The 24437-nt window shown below is 41.3% G+C and overlaps 2 protein-coding genes across 15 annotated transcripts in view; both read right to left on the bottom strand.

The window, feature by feature from the left end:
* LOC114442521 (protocadherin gamma-C5-like) overlaps positions 1 to 24437 on the bottom strand; it is a 214004-nt gene that overhangs the window by 139918 nt on the left and 49649 nt on the right. The window contains exon 1 of one of the 14 annotated variants that reach the window (XM_028416174.1): positions 20166 to 22547. The exons of the other annotated variants lie outside the window; for them this stretch is intronic. Within the exon in view, the coding sequence (XP_028271975.1) occupies positions 20166 to 22547 (2382 nt within the window). Of the gene's footprint in view, positions 1 to 20165; positions 22548 to 24437 lie in introns of those variants that run through there. 14 annotated transcript variants of the gene reach the window in all.
* LOC114442976 (uncharacterized) lies at positions 633 to 16081 on the bottom strand. Its single transcript, XM_028416867.1, has 6 exons — positions 13805 to 16081; positions 10963 to 11199; positions 3785 to 5962; positions 3602 to 3615; positions 689 to 3092; positions 633 to 641 (listed from the first exon to the last, which is right to left on the bottom strand). Exons 1-6 carry the CDS (start codon positions 16079 to 16081, stop codon positions 633 to 635), a joined length of 7119 nt encoding a protein of 2372 aa, XP_028272668.1.

Here is a 24437-nt window from a genome sequence, read left to right as displayed (position 1 = left end):
GTTGACCAGCAGCGTCCCTTAGAGTCCAAAATAAGTAACACAATGCAAGAAAAAATATTTACATTTTTCAGTGTTTGACTGTATGCAATATCATCTAATAGCTACATCTTGGTAGATGTAAAAATACAAACTTGTCCATGATTACAGGATGTACACACCAATGTATCAATACGTCTAGTGGAATACTGTCATTATTCAAATTCCAAAATGTGTAAATAGTCACAAAAGTCAAAACGTCTTGTGATTATCCAAACTGCACCGAATGCGCGTTTGGTACTATTTTAAAGATTCACTCTGTAGTCTAATATGAAATGCAATAATTTAAGTCACGTGTGAAATAATAATTTCAACTATATCAAAGGAACAAATGAACTGAAGAAGACACTCGGGGAGTGGCGAAACGTCAAAAACAATCCCTGAGTCCAGTTGCCTCGATTTAAACTCCTGGAAATGACTACGACCTGGATAAATAAGAGCATCCACAGATGTATATATATATATATCACAAAGGAACCTATCACTTGCAAAAAGTCAGAGTAAAATATCATTTTCTAAACTCCCCAAATCGACGCAAAAGCGATGACATTGCAAACCAAGATGCAAACTGAAACGCTGTCCACAGTGCTGAAATCTTACAGTAACTGAACACACAGAAAACAAAGAAAAAGGGCATATAATCCCAACTGACCTCTAGAGGAGAGTCTGGTTCATCCAGGATGCTCTTCTCACTCTGTATCCGCTGCATCGTTCCTGTAGAACTGGGGTCCATTATCAGCACGTTCTGACTACCAGCTCCGCCGAACTTACAGTCACTCTTTCTGGAGTCAGTCGTCCTGCACACTTCGTAATTGTACACGTGAGGTAGAGTCCCTGTCCCCAAAGTGTCTGAGTAACGTGGAGGATAATATGGAATCACGGGGAGGTTGGAGTGATACAGAATGCGAGACTGTCTCCATCTGTAGATTTTCACAGATATAATAACCACTACACACGTGATGAAGAGGAAGGAAACTACAGCCAGAGCCAACACTAAGCAAAAAGTCAGGTTGTCATTGTACTCCTTGTCCTGTGTAAAGTCAGTGTACTCCGACAGCACTTCAGGGAAGCTGTCCGCCACCGCCACGTTAACAATGACTGTAGCTGAACGAGACGGCTGCCCGTTGTCCTCCACTGTAACAGTCAGTCTCTGTTTCTTTGTGTCTTTATCAGTGACTTGGCGGATAGTTCTGATTTCTCCATTCTGTAAGCCCACTTCAAACAGCGCCCTGTCTGTGGCTTTCTGCAATTTATAGGAGAGCCAGGCATTCTGTCCAGAGTCCACATCAACAGCCACCACTTTAGTCACCAGATAGCCCACATCTGCTGAACGAGGCACCATCTCAGCCACCAGAGAGCCACCAGTCTGGACTGGATACAGAACCTGAGGGGGGTTGTCGTTCTGGTCCTGGATCAGTATTTTCACTGTCACGTTGCTACTGAGTGGAGGAGAGCCTCCATCCTGCGCTTTGACAACGAATACCAGTTCTTTGATCTGTTCATAATCAAATGAACGAAGTGCATGGACATTACCATTTTCCGCATTAACAGAAACATATTCTGAAACTGGAGACCCACCAATCTCACAGTGTTGCAAAATGTAGGAAACTCGGGCGTTCTGGTTTTCATCAGGATCTTTAGCATTTACACGCAATACAGAAACGCCAGGTGAATTGTTCTCCTTTATAAAAGCACTATACACGTTTTGTGAAAATGCTGGCGCATTATCATTAACATCTGAGACCTTTAGATTAAAAGTTTTTTTGGTTGAGAGCGGAGGGGATCCTCCGTCCAAAGCGATAACGGTAAGGTTACACTCTGACAAGGTTTCACGATCTAGTGCAGCATCCGTTATGAGTGTATAATAATTTCTCAAGTTAGATTTAATTTTAAATGGAACACCGCCTTCTATCATACTCCGTACTTGTCCGTTTTCACCAGAATCAAGATCTTTAACATTAATAATGCCAATAGTTGTTCCAGGAGGGGAGTCTTCTGACACAGGGCTAGTGAATGACATCACATTAATGACAGGCGCATTGTCATTTACATCTATCACCTCGATTTCAACTTTGCTCGAATCTGTCAATCCGCCTTGGTCTTTAGCTTCAACTCTAAACTCAATTTTTTTGTCTTTTTCAAAATCAATTTCCTTTGTGACATATATCCTTCCCGTAGTCTCATCAATATCAAACAGATCAGATATTGCTGCTTTTGATTTCGAAAAGGAATAAGTTACTTGTCCATTTGAACCACTGTCTATGTCGCTTGCATTCACGGTAACAACGTGAGTGCCCTTTGGCGCATTTTCAATCACTGTGGCCTTATACAGAGATTGATTAAATACAGGAGCATTATCGTTAGCGTCTAATATGTTTACATTTATATTTACTGTACCAGATTTCTGGGGATTCCCACCATCCACAGCTAACAGTTTCAGAGACAGGCGTGGCCGTTCCTCTCGGTCTAACGCTTTCCGAAGAACCATTTCAGCGTATTTAGTTCCATCAGGATTAAGGTGTTGTTTCAAAATAAAATTGTCGTTTGGAGTTAAAATATAATCCTGCAGACCATTCTGCCCAACATCTGCATCGTCCGCACTCTCTAAAACAAAACGGGAACCGAGCGCTGCTGACTCGCTTATTTCAAATTCCAAGTGGCTGTTTTGAAAAGTGGGAGCATTGTCGTTTACATCCAATACTTCTATTGTCACAGGATGCAACTCCATTGGGTTTTCCAACAAAATCTCGAAGGTGAAGCTACATGGTGTTACGTCTCCGCAAAGCTGCTCTCGATCTATTCTCTGACTTAGAACCAAAGTCCCTTTGTCTGCCTTCAGCTCGGTGTACTGGATGCTGTCTCCAGTCACGATACGAGCACGACCCGAGCGGAGCCTTTTTAGGTCCAAACCAAGGTCTTGTGCGACGGTACCAACGAGAGATCCCGTCTTTAATTCCTCTGGGATTGAATACCGGATCTGTGCTTCAGTATGGTAAAGAAAAATCAAATGAAAAATAAACAGCTTCACTGCCCGTCGCCTTCGCCATCTTAGACCACTGTCTCGATGTTGTTCCATTAATTCCATTTTAGATCAAGCGAGCAATAGAAAAATACTTTACCTAAGGGAAGACAGCACATACATTCTGGGATAACTCAGACTAACGTCAAAATCTGAAATAGCTGCGTATTCTATGAACTACAGCTCCACTGCAGATTGGTCTATCTGCTGAGAGTAAACCGTGACGATGGAGGAAAAGCCCTGCCTCAAAGTGCACAGTAGATTTCATTTAGGCTATAGCGTCCCTTAGAGGCCGAAATACATAACTGCAACAACTAGACACAAACACTCCTTGAGATTGCTGTGTGGGAAGATGTGCTACATAGTAAAAAAGCTGTTTCTAAGTACAGTAGGTATTCACAAAACAGTGTGGTATTTCACTAATGCTATAGGTTAAAATCAAACATATGTTAATTATATGGGATTATACATTCAAAGAAATATCAAAAAGGAATGCTGTGCTGATACAACAATGCCAGCACGGTAAAAATTTTGCTCCCGACTTACATTAAAACTGGAATCTAGAGTCAAGAGAGGAGAACTTCAGAACCATGGACAGCGAAAGCGACCTGTAAGTTGGCCCCTCGCTTGTAAACACTAATCACGCTTTTGAAGAAAGTGGTGACACTAGCAACATTGAAGTAAAACAATAAACACATAAACAGTAAAATGGAAAAAAATCTAACTGACCTCTAGAGGAGAGTCAGGTGTATCCAAGATGCTCTTCTCACTCTGTATTCGCTGCATCGTTCCTGCAGAACTGGGGTCCATTATCAGCACGTTCTGACTACCACCTCTGCCGAACTTACAGTCACTTTTTCTGGAGTCAGTCGTCCTGCACACCTCGTAATTGTACACGTGTGGGAGAGTCCCTGTCCCCAAAGTGTCTGAGTAACGTGGAGGATAATATGGAATCACAGGGAGGCTGGAGTGATACAGGATGCGAGACTGTCTCCATCTGTAGATTTTGACTGATATAATGACCACTAAACACGTGATGAAGAGGAAGGAAACTACAACCAGAGCCAACACTAAGTAAAAAGTCAGGTTGTCATTGTACTCCTTGTCCTGTGTAAAGTCAGTGTACTCCGACAGCACTTCAGGGAAGCTGTCCCCCACCGCCAAGTTAACAATGACTGTAGCTGAACGAGAGGGCTGCCCGTTGTCCTCCACTATAACAGTCAGTCTCTGTTTCTTTGCGTCTTTATCAGTGACTTGGCGGATAGTTCTGATTTCTCCATTCTGTAAGCCCACTTCAAACAGCGCCCTGTCTGTGGCTTTCTGCAGTTTATAGGAGAGCCAGGCATTCTGTCCAGAGTCCACATCCACAGCCACCACTTTAGTCACCAGATAGCCCACATCTGCTGAACGAGGCACCATCTCAGCCACCAGAGAGCCACCAGTCTGGACTGGATACAGAACCTGAGGTGGGTTGTCGTTCTGGTCCTGGACATGTATAACAACTGATGTGTTACTGCTTTGTGGCGGTGACCCTCCATCTTGAGCTTTTACTCGTATTTTATACTCTTTGACCTGTTCATAATCAAGTGAACGTAAAGACTGGATGATTCCACTTTCTGCATTAACGGAGAAATATGAGGAGACAGGATTTCCATTGAGCTCGTCCTCAACGAGAAAATAAGAAATACGGGCATTTTGACCCTGATCTAGATCAGTGGCACGAATTTTTAACAGAACGACACCCGGAGAATTGTTTTCCATCACCTGAGTGCTGTAAAGGGTTTGATTAAAAACTGGAGCGTTGTCATTAATATCAGTAACATCTAAAATTACAACTCTTGTGCTTGATAAGGCAGGGAATCCTTCATCAGTAGCAATCAGAGTAATATTGTAGTTTGAACGTTTTTCTCTGTCGAGTTTTTGCTCCGTCACCAATGTGTAATAGTTTCTGAGAGAAGACTTAATTTTGAACGGCAGATTTTCATCAATATTTAAAAGCACCTGCCCATTTTTCCCAGAATCCTTATCTTGAACACTTATCAACGCCACAACTGTGCCAGGAGGAGAATCTTCTGAAATTTTGCCAGAATATGAAGCCATTGTGATCACCGGCTTGTTATCATTCACATCTGCAATCTCGACAATTAATTTACTCGCCCCTGCTACACCCCATGGATCTTTTGCCTGAAGGCTTATTTCGTAAATTGTAGAAATCTCATAATCTATGTGACCGGTGAGTTTAATTTCTCCCGTGTACAAATTTATTTCGAATGGACACGAGGAATCTTCCTCTAGGTGGGTGAAAGAGTATGTAACGTTTCCATTGAAACCTTGGTCTGCGTCTACTGCACTGACTCTGGCAATAACTGAGCCTGGTAACATATTTTCCAGGACAGAGGCTTTGTATACGGACTGGGTAAAAACGGGTGCGTTATCGTTTGCATCCAGAACAGTTATGTGAATCTTTATTGTTCCTGACCGCTGCGGTTCTCCACCATCGACAGCTGTTAGTATGAGCGTATGCTCGCTCTGCCTCTCGCGGTCCAAGCTGCTTTGAAGCATCATTTCGGCATATTTACTCCCGTCCGTTCGCGTATGCTGTTTGAGAACAAAGTGCTCGTTTGCTTTTAAAGAATAACTTTGAAGTGAGTTAATTCCTACGTCTGGATCAGCTGCTCCATCAAGCAAGAAGACAGTCCCTGGGGGTGTCGATTCGCTAATTTCCAAATTAATTTCCTTTTTGGGAAAAGCAGGAGCATGATCATTAACATCTTGTATTTCGATGGTAATGGAAAACAATTCAAGTGGGTCTTCGAGCACTATTTCTAGACTAAAGCTACACGGAGATTTCTTAGCGCATAATGTTTCTCTGTCTATTCTTTCATTGACAACAACATGCCCTTTGTTCTGGTTAAGTGCAACATACTGGTTTTCATCGTCTATTACTAGTCGAGCCCGACCAGAGACCAAGCGTCTAACATCCAAACCTAGGTCTTTCGCAACGTCTCCGACAAACAATCCTTTTTTCATCTCTTCTGGTATAGAATAACGAATTTGTCCGGAGACCGCAGCAACGACACAAAAAAGAAAAATGGAGACTTTGCAAACCCACAGGGCACCGTTGCTCCTCAGATTATCCATTTCTTCTCGAGAATATCCGGAACAAAACAACACATTTATCCGTTTAAGTGTCTGTCTTACTCCTAGTATGTAAACGTTATATGTATTCTTTTATAAAGGTATACAAAGCTCCAACCCAAGACGGTGGTAGTGGTTATATGGTCATAATCATTGCGTATACTGGAAAGTAGGGTGGTGACTTTACGTATGTGATAAGGCAGACATTACACCGGCAGTCTGCTTAGGCAACAGCACCACCAACAGTGAGTAAGCAAAACAGCATTATCAGGGCTGCATCAATGCTCCACTCTATCTAGTGTCTATCTAGTGTATTCAAACGTATGCAGGAAAGCAGGTTTTCAAAACAATACCACCGTGTTTTATGTTCCCCAGCCGTTATTTCTGTATCATTTTTCTACAATGCAACGGCTCAAATCATACAACATAACGCAATAAAAGAATATATTGTGGATATGTGCTCAAACATCAACCCAAACCAATTCAGTGTAGTCTGCAAACAGAAAGTCACATTAACAGACAGACGAACATACAGACAGAGATGCGCATACATACAACATTTGCACATAGATAATCTACCTTTTATGATCCAATCTAACTGATAAATTCAGTGACCTACATTTTAGCAGTGGAATCAACATGCAACTGCAACACTCGTTCACATACACGAACAAATGCTGACAGATTTTAAAGCAGTACATTACATCTCTGTGTAACTGCACAGGTAGAGTATGTATTTTTAATGGGTCAGGGTAGAATTATTCCTCTGATTACAGACATCAGCATATTCTGCCACAGAGCATATATTCCGCACATTATGATTGTGCATTATTTAGGCAAAGACTGCACAGCAGCAGCCAAGGTTATAAATATTCATGGAAAATGGTAGAAGCCCAGTGCACCACAAACGAGAGCTATGTTGCTGCCGGTGTTAGAGGCAGAAAAGAATTCTTGCATGACTTCCATTTGAACGTTCTGAAAGATGCTGCTTTAAAAACAATCCTAATGTTAGATACTTATTAATGTTATTTTCAGTATAGTAAAAAGAAAGAGAAAAATAGGTTAAGAAAAGATTGTGCTGAGTTGAGTAGAGTGATAAGTTTGTAAGAAGTGTATGTTGTGTGATTTACAGAAGTAAAATGACATTTATCTTACCTGTTGGATCAAAGTCGAAGATTCATCCAGAAACAGCATCATGAAAAGAAAAAAGTGGGAAAACAGTTAGTATTAATACTATAAAAACAGCAATATATATTCATACTGGCAATAAAATAATGAATAATATGACTTGACATCTTGTATAACTGCAGCATAACCCCAACAAACTCTGCCTTCAGAATAAAAATAGCCCAAACCCAAGATGTCAAACATACAGCTTAGCTTACAACAGTATTCTTGTGACCTAGATAGTAATAAACAAACATTAAGTAGTCCTAGGAGCACACATGGGCCTGCAGCAACAAAAACGCACATGAATTCACAGGGAAATTGTTTTTTTTTTTTTTTTTTTAATGACAAAACCTCTTTGCGTCACTAACGACACAGTGGCATGCTTTAATATGCACCCAGAGACACTTTGTGACACAAAACCAAACGCTAATGATGTAAGACTCTAACCACTAAGTGTAGCTCAGACTCTTTACACAGTCACACATACAGTATATAAAATATGTACAGTTTTAATTTGTTAATGTAACTGTAAAGGTACCATGCCTTTACAAATTTGTTTTACTGTGGTGTTTGTGCTGAAAAACAATAATAAACTGGCCTCAGCGGAGACCAGTAAAGAGAGAAAGAAAAAGGGGGAAACAATAATGCTATTTAAATGTCTGTTTTATTATTTTCAGCAACTTACTGAGTTCCATGGGTTCACAAAATATTTCTTTCCATCTGTCACTAAAAGGGAATATTTCAAATTAACCACTGGACTCTTGTTAAAATCAGGTATTCATGCTCACAAACAATAAAAACACACTATAACTGTATATGCCACCTCTTTAATAAACTGATAATTGGCAGTGCACAGGTAGTCCCTATAGTTTTCCCTTTTAAAAAGAAGATTAAACAGGAAAAAAGTTGTCATCGAAGTTACTCAAACAACTTCAAATTAAGATGGGAAAGGTGAGAGAGATAATATGTTACATAACCACTTTAGTATAATTACAATGAAAGAAAGGGGGAGATGTAGGGCTGTATGTATCCATTATGGATATATATTGTATGACTTTACATAAAACAAAATTATTTTTGGAGAATACAAACTTGTAACAGAGTACGAATCAAACAAAACAAAACCACAACAACTGTAAGCTGCAAACATATTCATGTACAACAGTTATTTATGCTTCCGTGATGGCCTTTTGTAATGAAAGCCTACAAGTCTGGGGAGTATCATTTAAAACTAACAAAATACCACTGACTACACAATCATGCAGAAAGATTTTTGTTTAAATCTAGTTACTGTATGTATTTCTTGCAAATATAGAGTCGCAAGGGAAAAAAGCATATTTGACGGTCAATGTGCAAATAAATTTTGGTCGTTAAGTTGGCCCACATTTGGCGGGCTCTCATTTGACAACATAACAAGGATGGGGTGCACCTGCCCTCATTTTCAGAGTGGCTCTATCTGCACTGAGCCGCCTCAGTGTGTTTTTTTGATAAGCTGCACTTCTTTTCTTAAGTGTGTCAGTGTCTGTATTTGAACCGAAACGAAAATCGCCTCTCCACGACCCAGTGGTCAGGAAGGAGTCATACCGCTCATCTTTTAGCAATGTCCCACAACGGCTTAAATCTGTGAAACTAGTAGGGTAGTATGTGGTGGGGAAGACGGGTAGACTGGCGGCGGTCGAACGGTAAACATAACCTCGCCGGCAGAACCTAAAATAAAACACTCCACTGATTAAAAGGATGAAAAGGCAAGAGACGACTGACAGAGCAATGATCAAATAGAGCGTTAAATTAGTGCTGCCCTGTGATTCATCTGGAAACTCAGAAAGTTCGCTTAAAACAGGCAGCCCATTGCCAATCATAATGCTGACTGTCGCAGTGGCAGACAGAGATTCGCGCCCGTTGTCTGTAACTAAAACAACAACGGTGTGTTTCGGTTCATCGTCCTCCATGAATGTTCGCATGGTTCTAATTTCTCCTGTATGTAAATCTGCCATAAACAGGTTAGGTCGCGTTGCTTTAATTATTCTATATGAAAGCCATGCGTTATGGCCAGAGTCAGCATCCACAGCTACTACCTTAGTAACCAGGTAACCTCTAGGCGCCTCAATTGGCACCATATCTTCAGAAATTAACCCCGAGCTTTGTACAGGATAAAGCACAACAGGTGCATTGTCATTTTGATCCTTAATGAAAACATTTACAGTGCAGGTGGTGGAGAGTGGAGGAGAGCCTCCGTCTCGAGCTGTCACTTTAATTTGGAAGTGAACTGATTGTTCGTAATCAAACAGACGCGACGTGAACAGCTCCCCTGTGTCTGAGTTTATAGTAAGGAACGATGACACGTCTGAGTTTGTGTCCTTTGATATTTGGTATAGTATTTTAGCATTAGATCCGTCATCAACGTCCTCTGCCTTGACTTTCATCACAAACGTGCCAACTGGTTGATTTTCCAGAACGTTGGCATTGTGCTCGCTCTGCGTAAAAGTTGGAGGGTTGTCATTTATATCATTAACCACGATTGCTATAACTTTTACGCTAGAGAGTGGAGGAGAACCCGCATCAGTGGCAGTAATTGTGATGTTATACTCTGGTTGCTGTTCTCTGTCTAGAATTCCATCAGTCACTAACATGAAATAGTTTTTCACTTCTGATAACAGTTTAAATGGAACATTATCTGAGATTGCACATGTGACCCGCCCACTGTTTCCAGTGTCCAGATCATAAACATTAATCAGAGCAACCATAGTCCCCGGTTTAGAGTCTTCGGCAACGTTAGTAGATGCTGACTTTATTTCTATCATAGGCTTATTGTCGTTCACATCAGTAACATCAATTATAAGTTTACAGTGAGAAGCCTGGCCACCGCCATCTTTAGCCTGAACATCCAGCTCGTGCGAGCCAGCCTCTTCATAGTCAATAAGGCCAGCCACTTGAACCTCTCCAGTCAGAGGGTTGATTTCAATAAGTCCTCCAATCTTGTCTGACAGGTGACTGAAGACGTATGTTATCTCTCCATAGACACCCTCGTCATAGTCTGTTGCATTCAGTTTTGCTATGACAGTCCCTATAGCAGAGTTCTCTGGTACAGATGCTTTATAAACTCGTTGGCTAAAAACTGGGACATTATCGTTGGCATCCAAAACACGGATGCGGATTGAAGCGGTTCCTGATCTGACTGGTTTCCCCCCGTCAATTCCATTGATTTTCAGTACATGTTCAGCTTGTGCCTCCCGATCCAGAGCTTTTTTAAGAACTAGTTCCGGATAAGCATTGCCATTTATTTGGGCGCTCATTTCCAGTGCAAAATGGTCATTCGGACTCAGTTTATATTCACGAACAGAGTTGGATCCCAGATCGGGGTCATGCGCGCTCTCCAGGGGAAAGCGCCTCCCCAGAACTGTGGATTCCACTAAATCGAGTTTAATTTCGCCTGTAGGAAACACGGGGCTGTTGTCGTTTATATCTGCAACATCCAAAACTAAGCTGAATGCTTGAAGGGGATTTTCAAGTAAAAGCTGATACTGTAGGATGCAGAGAGCGGCTTGTGCGCAGAGCTCCTCTCGGTCTATCCTTTGGCTGATCAAAAGATTGCCTGACGCAGTGTCCAGTTCGCAAAGCTGGCGAGTTCCTTCTGCAACAACACGGGATCGACGGGCATTAAGATCCGCCACTTCCATCCCCAAATCTCGAGCAATGTTCCCGATTACCGAGCCCCTCTGCATCTCCTCTGGAAGAACATAACGGACTTCTCCAAACGAAACACCGAAAAGGAGGACAAATAATAAAAAATGCAGTAACCCTTTTAGGTTTATTCGATGGTTCATTATTAAATATACCTTAAAAAACAGATACATCGTCGACATTATGGCTTAATCCATAACATACACATCCAGCTATCGAAATGGAAGTGCTGCTGTAATCCAACGGTTTTCTGCTCTGAGTTAATCATGCTCTATTAGGTAAACTGTCAGCTTGGATTCCTCTCTCTATTCCCATTTCACAACTGCTCCTCTCTCTCTCTCTCTCTCGCTGACTCGCTCACTCACACAGGCACGCAGCATCTCTCCTTCTCTCCCTCAGACACACAGCCACAAACAAACGCGCATACGCAGTCCTCGGCTTCAACCCAATACCCCAGTTCCACTGACACAGATATGGTGAGACACCGGCATCTATGAGTCAGGCATTATAGAAGAGCGTCACCAAGAGCCTAGGAGAACAATTGCAGCAGTTTTTAAATAGGCCTAGAATTTTTCAACATGTGATTAAAATATTAATAGCTTTGTAAAGTAACTGAAAACAAAAGTATATATCCAATTTCAGTGTAAACATTTTCTAAAAATCCATCACAGCCTACATCATCAGAAAATAATCTTGGACTGAATAATGTTGTAAATCAACAAATTATTGCTGAACTGATACAGTTCAGCAGTGGCGTAGGAAGCATTAAAAATGTGGGGGGGACACCTTCTGTGGGTGGGTGGTGAAAAAAAGTACATCAGTATATTATGAAATATAATATAATAATATGAAGTAGTTGCGATTTCCTGTGGATTTTAACAGGTTGTTAAACTATTTTACCTACAGAAGTAAACACTTAATGACTATTTCAGAGACAGATTCAACAAAAACTCGGTGACAAACAGAAACTAATTCCAAGTGAAACAACAGTTTTGTCAAACATACTGGTGCTACTACACTAACAGCCTCCATATCTGAGGCCTTCTCTCATTTACAGAGACAAAAAACTGGCAAATCCCATAGAAAAATGAACCAAACTGCTTAATGCAGATAATACTGAAACACTAAAAATACTAACTTACAAAAAGTCTTTATCTTTATTTGCTTATAAAACTGCTCAATTCACAACAAACGTTGTGGATGTGTTTATAATGATGCCCTGCCTCATCTGCTACATCAGTGTTTCCCTGTTCATATAATGCTCCACTGTGTCCTGACGGTCCATCACATGTGTTTTATTCTTGCTGATAAGAATAGGAGCAGGTGGCTGTGTGCACTGGCTCTGCGAGGCTTAAGCTAGCAGGCTAACAGGGGCTAACCTGGCCTTATTACAATATGGGTTAATGCTGAAAACAACTCTAACTCTCCGTGTCTTTGTTTGGAATCTCCTCATGTCCATTGTGTGTGGGGAGGGAGCAGAAAAGGCAACAACATGTCATCAGACAAATAATACCGTCTACTGTAACTGAAAGTAAACAGCAGCTTCCTCCCAACTTTGACCAACCTTGATTTAACATCAACCTAACCTGGGGCCATGTGACAAACAGTCAGGCTTCAGCATGAGCTGGACTTTGTGGGATGACACTGACGTTACCTCCCCCAGCTTCGAGCAGCACTGACGGTTCTCTTTACGGTGTTTTACGCTCGCTCGAAGTAAGCCACTGGCTTTGTTAGGTCCGTTACTATAGTAACGGTATTGCAGCGCTGTGGTAACCAGGAAAACATGGAGTGGATTTCAGCGGTGAGGTTATTCTCTTATGATCCAACTGGAACGGAGTTTTTCACGAGCAATCGAAACAGCGTTAGGTGGAGTTTCCTACTCACTAAATGTGGGGGGGTCCAAACGGGCCGTTTTAAAATGTGGGGGGGACACGTCCCCCTCTGATATAATGGTAGCGACGCCTATGCAGTTCAGTAAATTATTTTTTTTCAGCTTCCTTAGTCTTAGAGTACTCTACAGCAAACAAGCACATACGTTCAAAGTATTTTATATCAGCCAAACAAATATTTGAACAAACAACTGCATTAACTAAGTCATTTCATTGCAACAAATATATTATGCAATGGGTTGAATAATGTGCACTAATGCTCCTAAGTATGCATATGAAAACATCTAACAAAAGAGAATCTAAACAATATGGATCAGTTGTTGCCTTTTTTTTTTCATGCAAGGATTTTTCCCGTTTCATGACAAATAACTTCTACAATACACTAGATTCATATACTCTTAAACACACTGCTGAAATTCTATATTATAAAATACAATTCTTGAGAAGATTTAGGGACTTTCATTAGTGGATTTCACTTTTTTCAGGTATAATAAGTGTGTTGTACTATATGTATGCTGATGTTTAATTATCAGGGATCAATCACATTTAGTAATATTTGAAGGTCAAAAGTATGAGGAAAATAGTAAGCGAAAATGTATATATACCGTGTGATGTGATAACCAAATAGGAATAAAATAGTCTTAATGAGTTAAAATCCCCTTGCGCAACAACAGAGATCCATTGAAGCCTTCACAAAGATGACAGAAATAAAATGAGGACCAATTGAGAGTGTTCAGCACCATGGAGACATACAAGTAATAATATACACATCACAAATACATCCCTGGTTAAACGGTTATGCATAAACGTGAGGCATGGTTTCATTCATATTGTTGATAAAATATGTTGGGCATTAGATAGATGTGCCTACCTCAGGAGAACTGTTGGAGCTTCCAAATACATCTGCAAAACTACTAGGACTTTTCCTCAGAGTCTGATCAGCAGGCAGTGTGTCGTCATTGTAAGATGTCACAAACTTAAAGTCACTGGTTCTAGATCCTGTTGTCAGGTAGGCGTCATAATTGTAAGTGCTGCGTAAAGTTCCTGTACCGTCAACATCTGTGTAATTAGGAGGGAGATAAGCGCTGGGGATGGCAACTGCTCCATCAAACAACAGTCTGGGCTTTCTCCTGCAACAAAACCTCACACCCAAGATGATGATGATGAAGGTCAGAAAAAAGGTAGACACAGACACCAGCGCGATGATCAAGTATGAAGTTAGTTTTGAATTCTTCTCATCATGAGAGATATCTTTCAGCTCTGGCACTTCAGCCAAGTTATCAGAAATAAGTAAATAAATGGCACAAGTGGTAGACAGAGAGGGCTGTCCGTTATCTTTCACTGCCACAATAAGGTTCTGTTTCATGCTGTCAGACTCTGAAATGTCCCGCTGTGTTCTGATCTCTCCACTGTGGACACCAATAGAGAAAAGTCCTGGATCAGTGGACTTGACTATTTGATAGGACAGCCAGGTGTTCTGTCCAGAGTCAGCGTCCACAGCTATCACTTTGGACACCAGAGAGCCTCCGTGTGCAGCTTTAGGGACCAGCTCGGTCATAAAGGAGTTGCCCTCCGGGGCGGGGTACAGTATCTGAGGAGAGTTGTCATTCACATCAGATATGAACACACTGACGGTCACGTTACTGCTCAGTGGAGGAGAACCGTTGTCTGTGGCCATCACCTGGACTTTAAAACTCCTGAACTGTTCATAATCAAACGACCTCACAGCGTGGATCACCCCAATGTCTCCGTTAACAGACAGATAGGAGGACACCGGGACACCGTTCACCTCACCAGCTAACAGAGAATAAATCACTGTACCGTTTTGTCTCCAGTCGGGATCCCGAGCACTAACGGAACACAAAGTGACGCCAGGTTTGTTATTTTCAGTCACATATGCGCTGTAGGACTGCTCCTCAAACACAGGTGGGTTGTCGTTGATGTCAGCTACAGATAACTGAACAGTTTTAGAGGAGGACAGAGGTGGAGAGCCCTCGTCAGTGACAGTGATTGTAATGTTGTAATCAGACACTACTTCACGATCTAGTTGTCCTGTGGTCACCAGAGAATAATAGTTTTTAATAGAAGGAACCAACTTAAAAGGGACGTTTTGCTGAATGGAGCAGCGGACCTGTCTGTTCTTCTCTGAGTCTCTGTCCTGCACGTTAATGATGCCCACCTCTGTGCCAGGTGGAGTATCTTCTGGTATGGAGTTAGACATGGATTTAAGATTAACCACAGGGGCGTTGTCATTCACGTCAGTGATAAAAATTAATGCTTTGGCATAAGAGTACAGCCCCAACCCGTCTTTTGCTTTAATTCGTATTTCATATGATGTTGTGGTTTCAAAGTCAACAGCACCAACTACTTTTATGTCACCTGATTTGCGGTCAATATTAAAAACTTTCTTCACATCCTCAGTGACATGTCCAAAGTCATAAGTCACCTCTCCATTTACTCCCTCGTCTGCATCAGTAGCGCTCACTGTAACCACTACAGTATCTAAAAGAGAGTTTTCAGGCAGACTTGCTTTATAAACGGCCTGGCTGAACACTGGGGCGTTATCATTAGCATCCAGTACAGTGACGTGTATGACTACAGTACCTGATCTCTGAGGGGAGCCACCATCTAGAGCTGTGAGGATCAAATTAATGTCCTTCTGTTTTTCACGATCCAGCTCTTTATCTAGAACGAGCTCTAGTGTGTTTCCAGTTACAGCCAAAATAAAATTATCGTTCTTTTTAAGGCTGTACTGCTGAACTGAATTTTGTCCTACATCCGCATCGTGCGCATCCTCGATCAGAAAACGAGCCCCCCTCACTGCCAACTCTTGAATTTCTATGCTAATCATCTCTTCATTGAATTGTGGCGAGTTGTCATTAATATCTTGAATGTGAAGGCTAATACGATGAAGCTCGAGAGGATTCTCCAGCACGAGCTCCTGTTTGAGGATGCACGAAGCCTTTTCGCCACAAAGCCCCTCTCGGTCAATCTTGTCAGCAACAATCAGCTCTCCGCTGTTCAGGTTAATGTCACAGTAACGTTTATCAGTCGCGTCGGCGTCGATACGGGTTCTTCTGTTGGACAGGGCGCCCGCCTGCAGCCCGAGATCTTTGGCTATATTTCCAATAACCGACCCACGTTTCATCTCCTCTGGAAAAGAATAGCTCAGGTCTCCATAAGCGCTATGGAACCAAAAAAGGAAGAAAAGCAACCCGCTCCTTTGAAACACGAGTGTTCTCGAATCCATCATTGACAAAGAATGAAACACAAGAGATCACACAAGAACAGCAACTGCAGCTCCACCGTTTGTTCGTATATTTGCACAATAGAATATAAATGCCTGTCCACGCCAAAGGATAGGGGCATTCAAACAGCTTAAGGCTGGTATGCAGCGCCACCGTGAGTTTATTTTTAAACAAAACACTAGTAATTAAAAAGAAAAAAACGCAAGTATTTTGTCCATTAACTGCCAAGATGTTAAATAAAACTGGGACGTCTGTTATACCGTCTCATGTTTAATGCGAAATTATATAATAATAATTATTATTATTCAGGGTGATATTCCAGTCCCCTCGGAACACGGTTTTGTGACCTCATGAGCCAACCTTATAACAGCTTTGACAGCATTTTTATTTTTATTCATTTTCATGATGCTAAAACCACAACGCATGACTGCTGTCAAAGTGAATAGCTTCAGTCAGGTTGATGCTAACGTCATTGTGGTAGACTGTCCATGATTATAAAACATAGCATCTCTTATCTACTGTTGGTTTATTAATAATAATAATGCAAAGAAATGTGGCCCTGAATTTACTTCTTATTTAAAATAAATGCAAAGCACTTCAGGACCACATGTGGACTACATTGTTTACAAACTTGTATTACAGTTACAGTCTATAATTAAAGCTGCAAGCAGCATTGCGGGCCCTCGCGCACCTTGCGATCCGCGGGGCTATTGCTGTCTTCTCTCCTATGCTCTTGTCTCCTATACTCTCCTGTCCTATGCTCTCTTTTCCTCACATTTGCAGAGATGTACAACAAACACATGTTTACAACCAAACTTTCCTGCTACCAGTAGGTGGCGCTATGACCGTATCATCCTATTAGCATATATATCTGTTCAGACTCGGGTCCATAGCAGTACTGTAAGATTTTGTCCACATTGCATGAAGTATATGGGTAGTACTACATAGAATAGAGCAAGTTCCTTTGTAATGGCGAATGGTCAAATTTGAGGCCACGCCCCCACCACACGGTAATACTTTTGAAAGAGTTTTGGAATGCGTCTATTCCCTATGGTGTCCTGAGTGGACACAGTGATTTTCAGCTCAATTGTATGAAGTATGTGAGGCGTGAAAAGTTTTGAAGCAGGGTCACAAATAGGCAAAAAATGGCCACTAAAGTCAAAATGGCGGACTTCCTGTTGGGTTTGGAGGGGGGGGCCAAGAGACTTTTTTGTGCGTCTTGGGGTGATACACATGTGTGCTAATTTTCATGATCCTGTGTCAAACTGGCCAGCGGGGCTACGCGTTAGGGCAAAAAATACAGGGAGTTCATTTGTAATGGCGAATGGTCTACTTTGAGGCCACGCCCCCACCACACCGTAAGACTTTTGTAAGAGTTTTGGAATGCGTCTATTCCCTATGGTGTCCTGAGTGGACACAGTGATTTTCAGCTTGATTGGATGAAGTATGCGAGGCGTGAAAAGTTTTGCAGCAGGGTCACAAATCGCCAAAAATTAACAGAAATTTCAAAATGGCGGACTTCCTGTTGGGTTTGGAGGGGGGGTCCAAGAGACTTTTTTGTGCATCTTGGGGTGATACACACGTGTGCCAATTTTCATGACCCTACTCAAAACAGGCCACAGGGGCAGGCAGAAAAACCTATGAAAACACAACATTTTGTGTAGCCAGTAGGTGGCGCTCTGTCAAAGCCTCAATATTGTTGTATAGATGTGTTTAGGGTCAGACTCTGATCATGCATGTGACATTTCGTACAGATCGGACAGAAAACGAAGAAGTTATAGAGACTTTCTGTGTCCTCAGAAATGGTCAAACTTTGAGGCCACGCCCCGGCCACACCGTCAGACTTTTGTAAGAGTTTTGGAATGCGTCTATTCCCTATGGTGTCCTGAGTGGACACGGCGAATTTCAGCTCAATCCGATGAAGTATGCGAGGCGTGAAAAGTTTGGCAGCAGGGTCACACATCGCCAAAAATGGCCACAAACCTTCAAATGGCGGACTTCCTGTTGGGTTTGGAGGGGGGGTCCAAGAGACTTTTTTGTGCGTCTTGAGGTGATACATATGTGTGCCAATTTTCATAATCCTGTGTCAAACCGACCAGAGGGGCTATGCGTTGGGGGCGCTATAGAGCCATTTTTATATGTGCATTTCAAAAGTCAGCAAATTTCAAAATTTTTCGGGCGAATGAATTTTTCTACCAAGTTTGGTGAGTTTTTGGGCATGTTAAGGCCTCCAAAAATGCGATCTAAGGGGGGGAAGGAAAAATAATAATCCTAAGGGTTTCAATAGGGCTCTTGCACCATTCGGTGCTCGGGCCCTAAATAGTAATACAATATGTTTCCAGTACTGATACTGATTGATGGACTACCATATGCTCCACAGAACTGAGAGGAAACCTCCATACCACAAGGATGGACAGTTTGAGTTTGAAAAAGACAAAACCTTATGTATTTGGTCCATCATTAACTAAAAAAAACTGAACACAGGAGCATAGTCTAAGGACACAATATCATTTAAAGTCAATTAATAAAATGATCATCCCAGGAGCTGTCACTAACAAAACCATTTTAGAAATTCTATTTTATTGCCAAGAGGAAAGATTCCTCAATCTGCAGCATGTTAAGTCTAGATGCCTGGATGACATGCAGGCATTCTTCTGTTAAACAAAAAAATGCAATTTGTTAAGTCACATTCAAACAAACTGGAGAAAATAGATATATAAAACAAAAGGTCATGAGCAAAATAAGGTAATTCAACAATTTATAATGAAGCCACATCAGCCATTGCAGAAATGTACCTTAAGTTAGTAGAGGGCCAATTTACACTGCAATTAAATCTTGTTTTTCTTTGTAACTCTTGGATAATCTGTACTTCACAGTCACAGAATGGTTTTGCAGAAAGCTATTATCTGTTACAAAATACATCCAAAAACTCACTTGCTAAAAGGATGTCATGAAAAGAAGTCAAACGACTGCAGAGGACAACATCTAAAAGAACCACACATGGGCAGCAAGTCTACATGTTTTTAGTAATTTACCTAATATACCTTAGACCGCTTGATATCATTGTGATGAAATATTCTAGAGCTCAAGATAAACACTTCTTGATGTAACAGTAACCTTTGTCCAAAGCAATATACAAGGAACAACTAAGCAAAACCTGTACCTTAAGAAATCAGTAGAAGTCACACAGCTCAGGTTGAAATCAGATCAGGCAAAAACACAAGGTTGAAGATGTGTGAAGGCATAAAGGCATGAATACTTGATTGCTATCTCTATCCTGTCTTTTGAAGAGAGCCACAAACACAGAGACCACCTGCCAAAAAAGTTTAGAACAACAAACTCGTACCAAAAATGACTTTGTCTCCACAGACATGACTATCTGGAAAATGCACTTTAGCAAAAGGAGAAACTTGAAAAAAGAACAAAAGAAAAAAGCACCATCCCTGGAATTAGTGTCACTACATAAAACACCTTTTTTTTAAATGCAACATGATATTTATTTTCAAAGATGTCTTCAAAATGAATATTTGTGTCTCCATGGTATTTCCAATATTCCCACTTTATGCTGATAAGATAGTCATAAGAACATGTCTGAAAAATCCTAATACAGCAAAACTGACACTGAGTGAGTGTTTAGGTTAAAAAAAAGAAAAAAATCTATAAGATATTACACTAAGAATATCAACAAATTCATTTTTAAAAAAGTTGCTGTTTTCTACCTACTCAAAAGTTCTCAAAGCACTTGTGAGCAACTTGGGGTTAAGTGTCTTACCCAGGGACACATCAGCATGTAGCCAGTAGGAAGAGGCGAACCGCTTATTCCACTTGAGACAAAAATTGTGAAGTTAACAGGCAATTGGCTTCAACTGCTCGTTTTAAAAAATCGGAAAAAAACCTCTGCAGGTTGTTACAAAGCAATCACATGAGATGAGAATACATTATGCAGTGTATTTAACATGCCTAAAAAAAGGTTCCTGTTCCTACCTCAGCAGAAGAATCACATTCTCCAAAAGCATCAGCAAAATCTGATAGACTTTTTCTCAGAGTCTGGTCAGCGGGCAACGTGTTGTCATTGTAAGATGTCACAAACTTAAAGTCACTGGTTCTAGATCCTGTTGTCAGGTAGGCGTCATAATTGTAAGTGCTGCGTAAAGTTCCTGTACCGTCAACATCTGCGTAATTAGGAGGTAGATAAGCGCTGGGGATGGCAACTGTTCCATCAAACAACAGTCTGGGCTTTCTCCTGCGGCAAAACCTCACACCCAAGATGATGGTGATAAAGGTCAGAAAAAAGGTGGACACAGACACCAGCGCGATGATCAAGTATGAAGTTAGTTTGGAATTCTTCTCATCATAAGAGATATCTTTCAGCTCTGGTACTTCAGCCAAGTTATCAGAAATAAGTAAATACATGGCACAGGTGGCAGACAGAGAGGGCTGTCCGTTATCTTTCACTGCCACAATGAGGTTCTGTTTCATGCTGTCAGATTCAGAAATGTCCCGCTGTGTCCTGATCTCTCCACTGTGGACACCAATACTGAAAAGTCCCGGATCAGTGGATTTGACTATATGATAGGACAGCCAGGCGTTCTGTCCAGAGTCTGCGTCCACCGCTATCACTTTGGACACCAGGGAGCCTCCATGTGCAGCTTTGGGGACCAGCTCGGTCATGAAGGAGTTGCCCTCCGAGGCGGGGTACAGTATCTGAGGAGAGTTGTCATTCACATCAGATATGAACACACTGACGGTCACGTTGCTGCTCAGTGGAGGAGAACCGTTGTCTCTGGCCACCACCTGGACTTTAAAACTCCTGAACTGTTCATAATCAAACGACCTCACAGCGTGGATCACCCCCGTGTCTCCGTTAACAGACAGATAGGAGGACACCGGGGCACCGTTCACCTCACCAGCTAACAGAGAATAAATCACTGTACCGTTTTGTCTCCAGTCGGGATCTCGAGCACTAACGGAACACAAAGTGGCGCCAGGTTTGTTATTTTCAGTCACATATGCGCTGTAGGACTGCTCCTCAAACACAGGTGGGTTGTCGTTGATGTCAGCTACAGATAACTGAACAGTTTTAGAGGAGGACAGAGGTGGAGAGCCCTCGTCAGTGACAGTGATTGTAATGTTGTAATCAGACACTACTTCACGATCTAGTTGTTCTGTGGTAACCAGAGAATAATAGTTTTTAATAGAAGGTACCAACTTAAAAGGGACGTTTTGCTGAATGGAGCAGCGGACCTGTCTGTTCTTCTCCGAGTCTCTGTCCTGCACGTTTATGATGCCCACCTCTGTACCAGGTGGTGTATCTTCTGGTATAGGGTTAGACATGGATTTAAGAGTAACCACAGGGGCGTTGTCATTCACGTCAGTGATAAAAATTAATGCTTTGGCATAAGATGACAGTCCCAACCCGTCTTTTGCTTTAACTCGTATTTCATATGATGTTGTGGTTTCAAAGTCAACAGCACCAATTACTTTTATGTCACCTGATTTGCGGTCAATATTAAAAACTTTCTTCACATCCTCAGTGACATGTCCAAAGTCATAAGTCACCTCTCCATTTACTCCCTCGTCTGCATCAGTAGCGCTCACTGTAACCACTACAGTATCTAAAGGAGAGTTTTCAGGCAGACTGGCTTTATAAACGGCCTGGCTGAACACTGGGGCGTTATCATTAGCATCCAGTACAGTGACGTGTATGACTACAGTACCTGATCTCTGCGGGGAGCCACCATCTAGAGCTGTGAGGATCAAATTAATGTCCTTCTGTTTTTCACGATCCAGCTCTTTATCCAGAACGAGCTCTAGTGTGTTTCCAGTTACAGCCAAAATAAAATTATCGTTCTTTTTAAGATTGTACTGCTGAATTGAATTCTGTCCTACATCCGCATCGTGCGCCTCCTCGATCACAAAACGAGCTCCCCTCACCGCCGACTCTCGTATTTCTATCTTAATCATCTCTTCATTGAACTGTGGCAAGTTATCATTAATATCTTGAATGTGAAGGCTAATACGATGAAGCTCGAGAGGGTTTTCCAGCACGAGCTCTTGTTTGAGGATGCACGAAGCCTTTTCGCCACAAAGCCCCTCTCGGTCAATCCGTTCAGCAACAATCAGCTCTCCGTTGTTCAGGTTTATATCACAGTAATGTTTATCAGTTCCGTCGGTGTCGATGCGGGCTCTTCTGTTGGACAGCGCGCCCGCCTGCAGCCCGAGATCTTTGGCTATATTTCCAATAACCGATCCACGTTTCATCTCCTCTGGAAAAGAATAGCTCAAGTCTCCATATGCGCTATGGAACCAAAGAAGGAAGAAAAGCAACGCGCTCCTTTGAAACAGGATTATTCTCGAATCCATCATTGACAAAGAATAAAACACTAAAGATTTCAATCACATAACAAGAACAGCAACTGCAGTTCCACGGTGATCGTTCCTCTCTTTGCACAAGAGAACAAGAATGCCTATTCACGCCAAAGGATAGTGAAGTACAAGCAGCTCTAGGCTGGTGTGCAGCGCCACCGTGAGTTGTGTTAAACAAACCACCAGCACAAGCCTCGTAAATAGAAGAAAAAAATACAACAAATCGTGAGTATTCCGTTTTTGTCCATTAACTGTTGTAACTGTGGTTTTACAGCAATTCTATCTGAGGTTCAATTCAGGGCGAAGTAAAATCATGGAGCAAAATAAAATAGAGACTATTATCAAAGTCCTGGGTTGAAATTTAGAACCCGCATGTCCCTTGTAACCATAAAACAATAACTTGTGTTTGAACTTGTGTTTTATGCTGAGATAATTTGTTATTGCATTTATATTCCATAATGATGATTGTGATATTATTATTATCATCATCGGCAATGTGCATTTAAAGAACAATGATATCGAAACTGAAGATAGAAATGTACTGTGGGAGAATTACGTTTTGGTTCTAAGCTGCAAATATTATTTATTCATATATCCCAGTGATACGTGCATTGCTCAAAACACAGAGCAATGCATTTCTTGACCACCCATCTTGCGCTAACTTGGTAACCTGATGATAGTTTTGACAGTATTTTTATTTGTTTATCCACCTTCATAATTTAAACTTGATGTTCTGCATAACAGTTGTTACAGTGGACATTGTGGGCCTAATGAGCTTCAGCAGCATCCATGCCAAGATCAATGTGTTTGACTCTTCATGTTTTCAGAATGTTTTTCTCTTGCATCTATAGCTGGCTTTTTGATAGGGTTGGACTAAATCCAGTGCAACGCAGCACTAACCTCTGGATTCCTTTTATATTTATTGTTACTGTCTGATTATACATGTTGTTAGATGCTGCTTACTTTAATAAGAATTTAACAGTTGAAATCCTCATCAAAACAGCAGTCAACAAATCTTTTATTTCTTTCAAGGTGATGGTTAAAATGAGTGCATAACAAAGCTGTATGAAATGGCATGCAATCAATCCAAAGGAAAGCGACGAAATAGATGACCAGACTGAATATATGTCATCATGTAGGACCAGAGAATTTTTTTTTCTTTGAAGAAATTTGTGTAGATAAATGGTGCATTTTGCCTAATTTTAAGGGCAAAATGCACAATCCTTAATATTCAACCGTAAAAAGTTACAAACTTGCACTACAAAGAAAAATCTAAAATTACAGCACCGTAATATGCCACCTACAGAGTCATTGATAAATGAAACCATACAGGCTACTGTACGGTACCGCAAAGTAGGAGAAACTATGATCTATCATACCAACAAAGATGGATAGAGCTTATAATATTCAAAAAGATAAAAGCAGAAATATTTGGTCCAGCTTTAACTAAAACACACTCATAAGAACTGCTACACAGCTTCAAAGCATAGAGACAAAATAGCTTAAGTCAAGTCAATTCCAAAAGTAATCTTTCATACAGCTGTTGCTGTTTTAGAAACTGTATTTATTTTAGCTGGGAGGAAGAGTCCCTAATCTTGCCATCATGCTTCAAGACACCTGAATGAAACTGAGACTGTACTTTGTTGGATGCAGTAAATTCTGTCAAGTTGCATTGAAAAAAGACTGGATTACATACATATGCAATTCATGACGTTATCAGTGAAAGTAATGCAATTCAACAACTATATAATGGAGCCACAACAATTAGAGCAGAAACACACACAGTGAAGTTAGTATAGTACAAACTTTAAATGCAATTAAGCCTGTTGCACTCTTGTATTATCTCACAATCACACAAGCAACCTCCATGGAGTGTAACAAAGCCTATCC

This window comes from Parambassis ranga, chromosome 10 (assembly GCF_900634625.1).
Source record: "Parambassis ranga chromosome 10, fParRan2.1, whole genome shotgun sequence".
Classification (NCBI taxonomy): Eukaryota; Metazoa; Chordata; class Actinopteri; family Ambassidae; genus Parambassis; species Parambassis ranga.
This window is presented reverse-complemented; position numbering and strand designations above follow the sequence as displayed.

Coding starts and splice junctions, on each gene's coding strand:
- LOC114442976 (XM_028416867.1), bottom strand. CDS start 16,081: ATGAAACGTGGGTCGGTTATTGGAAATATAGCCAAAGATCTCGGGCTG. Junction 11,200..13,804: donor GCTCCAACAGTTCTCCTGAG/GTAGGCACATCT, acceptor CTGTTTTTTAAG/GTATATTTAATAATGAACCA. Junction 5,963..10,962: donor AGCTTTGCGAACTGGACACT/GCGTCAGGCAAT, acceptor GCACTTAACCAG/AACAAAGGGCATGTTGTTGT.